The 7,894-nt window shown below is 38.5% G+C and overlaps 1 protein-coding gene and 1 long non-coding RNA gene across 4 annotated transcripts in view; both read right to left on the bottom strand.

The window, feature by feature from the left end:
* Window positions 1-5,197: 5,197 nt before the first annotated feature.
* Window positions 5,198-7,894, bottom strand: part of dock11 (dedicator of cytokinesis 11) — a 74,151-nt gene continuing 71,454 nt past the window's right edge. For 2 of the 3 annotated variants that reach the window (XM_031288370.2, XM_031288371.2), the window contains one exon: window positions 5,198-5,622. In XM_031288370.2, the coding sequence (XP_031144230.1) occupies window positions 5,533-5,622 (90 nt within the window). In that variant the 3' untranslated portion in view covers window positions 5,198-5,532. Of the gene's footprint in view, window positions 5,626-7,894 lie in introns of all 3 variants that reach the window. The other variant, XM_031288372.2, reaches the window with a different exon arrangement.
* LOC118493550 lies at window positions 6,197-7,894 on the bottom strand. Its single transcript, XR_004895502.1, has 2 exons — window positions 7,301-7,894; window positions 6,197-7,211 (listed from the first exon to the last, which is right to left on the bottom strand). It is a non-coding gene; the product is annotated as an uncharacterized LOC118493550 (long non-coding RNA).

Raw genomic sequence — 7,894 nt, 5'->3', positions numbered from 1 at the left:
TCCAAATCTACACAAAACCCGCAATCAATTAGTAAGCTGACATCACATTTATATACATGGCATTTAGGAAACCTTTATTGCAAGGTTGGCACGGCAAGATGTCCAGACTAGTGCAACAGTAATTTTTGTTTTTTGCGTCCTGCTGCTCCCATCGTCAGCCAGGTAATAATTTCTTTACCAAAGCAGTTTATGAAATGAAATGTATTACCTATCACCATTTAGTTGTTTTGTGTTATTTAAGATATTTATTTAATATCTGGTCATGCCAGATGTAATTATTCCACAAATTTTTTAAACAATGCAATTACCCGTTTGAGCCACCAGGGGGGCAGTGCCCCCCCCCCAGCAAACTCTGCGTATGCGGTCAGAACCATCTGCTAGGGGGCCGAGACTGAGAGCTACATGGATAAATATGCACCAAACAAGCCCCTTTGAAATTTTGCTCTTTTCATGAATAAAAAAGTTGGCTGACCCCCCCACCCAGACTAAAAAATGTTGGATGACCCTCCCCTCAGCAGAAAATAAAAAGACATGACCCTCCCCTATTTTCCTCCGGTGGTCCATTCCATAAATACCAAACGGTCCCTTAATTTACAGTATTTATGTAATGAATGAATGAATGAAGAAATTTATTTCAGACATATCAAAAATAAATCAAACAAGTATCAAAGAAATATGCTAATGAGTCAAATAAGCAAAACATTCAATAAACAAGTAACATTGGCCAACTTGGACATTTCTGAAAAGGAGTAGGAAGAAGTATACACTTATTTAATCCTACCCCTTTTCCATAACTCAGTAAATTATTATTATTTCATTTACCACATATTTGTATCTCATTTATATTTATCACATGTATCTTATATAATACATGGGTTATATATATCCATACATACACATACAAGCATATATATATATACACACACGCATAATCATACACATACGTAATACAGATTTGTATACTGTAGTTAGCAATGCATTGTGGGGTGGTCCATTTGAAAAGAGAGCACAGAGATCAGTAGCCTACACTAGGCCTACAATAGACTATTTGTGGGAAATTGGCCGTTTTTCAGAGGTGGACTCGTTTCATAACATATTGGAGGACGCACTTTGGAGGACATGCCATCTGCAGCAATCGTGTGTGCATCTACAAATTGGACGGTAACATGAATCTTATTTTTCTCCTCAGTAACGTCATTTTATTCCTATTCATAGTTTGCATGAGCAAATACAATGTTTGAAATCAAACTGATGTTTAGTAAGCTGTCTAGAAATCTTTAACATGAATGTGTGATTTTAAAATGTCACTTATCAATGATAAGTTATCATCGAGGCTGAGATTCGAAGGTTAGCACAGACATTTAGCCTATGTTTTTACGTGACTTGTCACTGCTGTTTTATCAAATGCTAACCGATTGGTAGTGGGTAGCTAGCTAGCCAGATAACGTTAGCTGATAGCCTTGTGCCCCTTGTTAATAGGGGGTCAGCCCTATGTCCCCACAGGCCAATGGTCCCACAGCCCAATGGTCCCACAGCCCAATGTTCCCACAGCCCTATGGTCCCACTGCCCAATGTTCCCACAGCCCTATGTTCCCACAGCCCTATGTTCCCACAGCCCTATGTTCCCACAGCCCTATGGTCCCACAGCCCTATGTTCCCACAGCCCTATGTTCCCACAGCCCTATGTTCCCACAGCCCTATGTTCCCACAGCCCAATGTTCCCACAGCCCTATGTTCCCACTGCCCAATGGTCCCACAGCCCTACGTTCCCACATTTCTTTATTTGGCATTTTTCTTATTTACAACACAACATACAAAGACAAAGAACAAGGGGCACTATATATGGTATAACAACAACATTAAGTATTAAAATTGTTCCGCTTCTTTATATGCAAACCATTTTGTCCAGCGCTTATTATATATGTGTCCTCTGATACGTAGAAAGTATGTCATCTTCTCCATTGAGTGTATCTCCTCCACTATTTCTTTCCATTGTTCAGTCCGAGGTGGATCAATCTTTAACCAAGACTGAGTGATAGCTTTTTTACATGCAATCATTAGAATTTTAAAAAGATAAATGTCGTCTTTTTGGACCACCTCACCAGGTAGTAGACCTAACAAGAAAATCTTAGGGTCTTTAGGGATGACATAACCCATTATCCTCCCAGTAATTAAAAAGATACTGTCCCAGAATTGTTCTAACTTTGAGCACGTCCAAAATATATGGGAGTGATTGGCTTTCCGATGTCCGCACTGACGCCAGCATTGCTGTTGTTCACCCCTTTGGTTATTAATAACATGAGGTGTAATGAAAAATCTGACCAGACTCTTCCACCCAAATTCCCTCCATCTTTTAGAACTAGTAGACGTCTGTTGTGTTGCACACATCGAAAGCCAATCACCCTCTGACACTTCCATACACAGCTCCTTTTCCCATTTCGACTTAATATACAAGGTATTATTCCCATGTTCCCACATTTCTAAGATTTTTCTTCTAGGGTTAGGGTTAGGGTTACATTCCATCTGTAGTCCATTGCTACTGGATAATAGGTTGGGTGTAATTGGCTACCAAATTGGGAGAAAGGGGGATAAAATCTGATACAAATTTATGAAGAAGGAAATGTGGGAACATAGGGCCTAATTTGGGAAATAAATCTTAGAAATGTGGGAACATAGGGCTGTGGGAACATAGGGCCTAATTTTCAGTGAAAAAAAATTCTTAGAAATGTGGGAACATAGGGCTGTGGGAACATTAATTTCAGAGTTGACAACAAATTGATTAATTGATCAATCTTTGCAGCTCTAAGAAATAGCGATTTCTTTTCTTTACCCACGCCCCGACGACCACCTTTATAAGCTAATTAGCAGTTTGCGCTAAAACTGGTCACATTCGATTAGCATGAAAACGTATCCCAGAGAACGGTCGACTCGGTACACGTGTTATTAACCCCTAGGTTCATTTTGCGCCGGATTTGTCCTTTAATGCATATTTTCAAAAGGTTCTTACTGGTTTATGTTCTTAAAATGGTCTTAATACACAGGTTCAAAATGTTCTTACTAGGGCTGGGACGATATGCTTTTGTCCAGATTCGATTGTCTCTGATAAATGGGTGCCGATTGGATTTGTATTTGTATTGCGATTTTCATTTATTTTGATTCTAGAAGTATTGTGATTCAATAGTATTGAGTATTGGAAACAGATATGATGTAGTCGGCGGTACCGTATAAACAGAAAAGTTTGGTCAATCATTGTTTAAAAAAAAAAAAAAGTTTACAAATGTTGCTAAGTTGGAGAGTCCACTTCAGGTTTGGTAAAATAAATGACTTATAACAACTTGTGTATCAGGTTTTTTTTTTCTCTCGTTTGGTCAGAGGCAGTCTGACATTTGGCTACTCAAAAGCCTCTTTCGGTTAGTTTCTCTGGGTCATCCAAGTTTTCAGTTGTTTTTACAGAAGCAGTATTTATTTTTGACACTTTCCTTTTAAATAAAAGTGTTTGAGTCTAAGTTGTTTATTCCCTATTTTGTATAGGCAATAAACAATAACGCAGATTTCTGTAGCCTACAAAACAATAAGGTTGTAATGTTAATTGCATTAAAGATTGATATTTTAAATATTTTAAAAATGTGCTTGTTTTTTTAATATCAATTATGCCTGCCTACAGTGAAGAGTGGGCATTTAAAGTAATCTACTGGCAACCCCCTAACCAGAATGTTACTGTAAATTCAAATAATCACACAAATATACTGCATTTTCATTTTTTATTATGGAAATACAGTATTTTATTGTAAAAACATACATCATTTGTTGTGTTTTATTTTTACAGTAACAGGCTGTAAAGTAATTTAACAGTATGAATACTGTTTAATAACAGTAAAATGCTGGTGTCTCTGTTGCCAGTATTTTACTGTAAAGAAAACAAAATACAGAAATTTACTGTATTTTGTGTTGACAGTAACAGGCTGTAAAGTAATTTAACATAATGAATACTGTTTAATAACAGTAAAATGCTGGTGTCTCTGCTGCCAGCACTTTACTGTTAATTTATATAAAAATTCTTTACAGTGTAACTGTCTCCAAGCTCAAAAAAGAACTTTCTCGATAGTTTTTCAACGTTTTTATTGGAAAATGGCTTTCCAAAGTAAGTTGGACAAGCAGCTGCACATCAGTATACAATGCAATAAAAACAGGGAAAAAAATCTCTCTGCTAGGACAGATTCGAACTATAGAGTCCAAAATGTTACAAATATAAATACATACATACAGTACGTACAAACATACAAGGAAACCGAATTTACTTTACAGCATGGCAACAAATTATGTACATTTGCTTAAATATTATTCATCTCTCTGCTAATTACAGTGTAGCACTTGTGAAATACTGTAAAGAGCCAGCATGTGATAAAGGTCTTGTTACTTGAGATAAGGTATTCTTTTCAGGAGGCAAAGCACAAAGGCACTGGATCTAAACCCAGATGTTCTTCGCTTACTCACTGTACTGAAGTAAATACGATCACCCAGCTGTGATCAGTGCGTGTCCTGTTTCTCACTCTACAGAGAATACTGCTTTATGATTGTTCTAAAGCTCTGATAGAATTTCTAATCACAATCTTTTCCAGTACATGATTTCTTACCTCTAATACAATCTAGAACATGGTTATCACCAAAAGGCTTCTTTTTTTTTACATTTACAATGCAATTGAGCTACAATCTTAGTTAAGCAAACCCCTCAGCTTTATCACACAGCTTTAATACAACCCTGATGTCTGTCTTTTCTTAAACTTTGGAACAAAAGTCATTTGTCATTATAGAAACTGGGCAGTAACTATGGCACCTATAACGTCACTTATCTGTTTTTCACAATCTGGTGCCTTGGCTGGAATGCGCTGCCAATAAACCCTCGGCTTGACTGAGTAACTCACAATTCTTTTGCTTTCGGGTGCCTTTTTACAACAGAACCGGTTGAGTTGGGATATTGCTCACCCTGCTGCCATAACACCAACAGTCTGGCCAAACATACCACTGTGGTACAATGAAAACATGCTATTGTTGTTTTTTTTTTTAAGTTGCCTCAAGTAGTAGAAAGGAATTCTGGAAGGAGTGTGGTGTCCTGCATAGATCTGAAGGGCAACATTGCAGAGAGAGAGAGAGAGAGAGAGAGAGAGAGAGAGAGAGAGAGAGAGAGAGAGAGAGAGGGGGGACGGGAATAATTGCTTTAGTAAAGTATCTCCCTGTAAAAATAAAAAATAAAATAATAAGTCAATCCTGCACTTCATCACAAAGGCAGTAAGAAAGTGCAACTGAGCATGTCCCAGCAAAACACCTGAACCTGACACGCTGACATTTTGATTGGAGCTGCTGCAATACATTCTCCGAAATACTGCTGCTGTGGGACTGTTTGGGCAAGTGTAGCTAGACAGATGTGAAAAACAAGTTCAGGTCCTTAAAGGGAGAGGTGAGAGGATATACATGTAGGCAGGTGGAGGCGGCAGCAGAGGGAGGGAGGGAGGGAGGGACGGAGGCCGGTGGTGGTCAGCCCACGTTGGTGGATGTCCCGCTGATGGCACGAAACACATGGAGGGAGTTTTGTAAGAGTGAGCGCATCATATCCTCCTGGTAGATCTGGGGTGAAAACAAAACAGACAGTTCACACACAAAGGAAGATGTCAGACACACACTAGTACCAAACTGAAATCTAGAGCTGCACGATATGAGGAAAAAAAAAATTGCAATCATTTTTAGCGAGGATCTGTACCAAACAAAGATGTTTTCTTTAGTTTGGAGGACAGGATTTGTAGGCTGGGACTTTTCTGCAGCGCCACAATAACTTTAATTCAGAATGGTTTAACACATACAGTACATGTATTTTTGCCTTTAACAAACATTGCACACCCCCGCGATATGGATATTGCACTAGTACATATCGCGATTTCGATAAAATTGCGATTAATTGTGCAGCCCTACTCCAATCAGCTATATTTCTGCCCACACACACTGATAGAATGTGACATGCTATGAGATGTGGTTCAACGTAGATAAGCTAAATGTACAGTGAGAGTGAGTGAAAAAGTTTGTACAATGATATACATAACACCGTTAAAGTATCGAGTAAAAAAAAACATAAACATAACATAAAGGTGAACAAGGAAGTGTCCACACTATTTCTGTTTGCTGCCCTTGCAACATGTTACTTCTATTTTCAGAACTCTTCAGTGTTTTTCTGATGTCTGATTGGTTTGCACACATTCTTTCTTTGCATATTGTTTCACTTAATTCTTTTGATCGTCATTCTCATGTAATCACTGGGATTCAGATGTCTGGTAAAAGACTTCTAATGTGGTTGAATTGTATTTATTTCAACCCACCCACTGTTGCTGCAACAAGAAACCAGAAGTGTACATGCAGCAGAATAGAAAATAATTGTAGACACTGTATTTGAGCAGTACACGTAAAAGGTCTACAGGGCTATTCGAACTGAATCACATTTGTACATTATTTTATTGAATTAAGTAATTTTGTCGCACTTCTGTAAGAAATTGGCACTTTCACTCATTTTGGAGCGGGACAGTTACTGAACCTATTCCCACTCCTCTGGGTTACAAGTGATAACTAGAAGGGCACTCAGAGAGTGCAGACCTCCACCAAGGCACGCACTGTCTCACAATCCAGTGTGATTTTTCCAGTCGGAAACTCATTTCTTTCCCCGATTATTCCGAAACCACATGAATGCAGCGTAAATGCCCTATCTCGCAACGTTGAAGGCAAACTGTAAACATTGATGCTGACATACAACTACAACACTAATTTCATTGCAATTGTATAACCTTTAAATGAATAATACAATATTTTGAAGTATTCTGTCATGTCATCAAAAATGTCATTAGCGCAGATATTCCCTGAAATATTGTGATTATTATTTTTTTTTTTTTCGTAATCCTGCTGACAGACAGACAAAGAAAGAAACCAACAAGCATACAGACGGACACACACCGGAGACAATAACATGACATCCTTGGCGGAGGTAACTAGTAACTAGTAAGTGTTGCTGGAGTTCCTGTTCAGCCTGGAGGATCAAATAGTTTCTAGCCAATAGGCATTCATCCCTGCCCATGTCTGAATTTAAGTAGCCATCGATGTTATTCACATTCACATCTGCCCAGCCTGTTAAAAGTCTCTGCCCCCCACAGTAACCAGACCTCAACTCAACATCTCTGGGGACATTTACAGGAAAAAGGCCAAACGTTTTGCAACATGACAAGGCACTCTGTATGCTCCACAGGTTTCAAGTTTTGCCACTTACAACCCCGACGTGCATGACTTGACACACGGAGGTGACTGACAGCATAAACCAAGATGTTTATCTGCCTTCATCCTGGTTTGATATGGACTGAGGTGGATCTGTTACCAGGATGTTGTTTTTACGCATGTGAAAATGCAAAAGCTCCAACCTTAACCACGCTACACTGCACTACTGTGTATGTAGACATCATTTGATTAGCGGCATATCTTATTTGCATTGGGTTTTTTTAAAACCATCTGTGTTGCCAGTGTTGGCCATAACCCACAGTGTAAATACCCTTTCATATCTCCGAGTGATCCAGCAAAATTTGTTTCCACTTGAATGCATTTTATATGTATTAAATTGCTGCATTTGTCTGGTTTATTCTCTTTTATTATCACTCGTCTATAATTAAGACCTGACTAAGTAATCCCCCATTTCCATAGTATCGATGTTTTATGGGGGGGGGGGGGGTTGTAGCCGGATGAATGTATTTAGATGACCTTTGCATTTAACCATAACATGTCTGGAAGAAATGAACTAAGGTGTAAATTCAGAATGAATGAGTTGCAAAAAAGGACAAAAAGACAACTTCACACACTTCATGATCACGTT

This window comes from Sander lucioperca, chromosome 17 (assembly GCF_008315115.2).
Source record: "Sander lucioperca isolate FBNREF2018 chromosome 17, SLUC_FBN_1.2, whole genome shotgun sequence".
In the NCBI taxonomy this organism is placed as follows: Eukaryota; Metazoa; Chordata; class Actinopteri; order Perciformes; family Percidae; genus Sander; species Sander lucioperca.
Note: the sequence above shows the minus strand (reverse complement) of the source record. Positions and strands in the feature narration are given on the sequence as shown.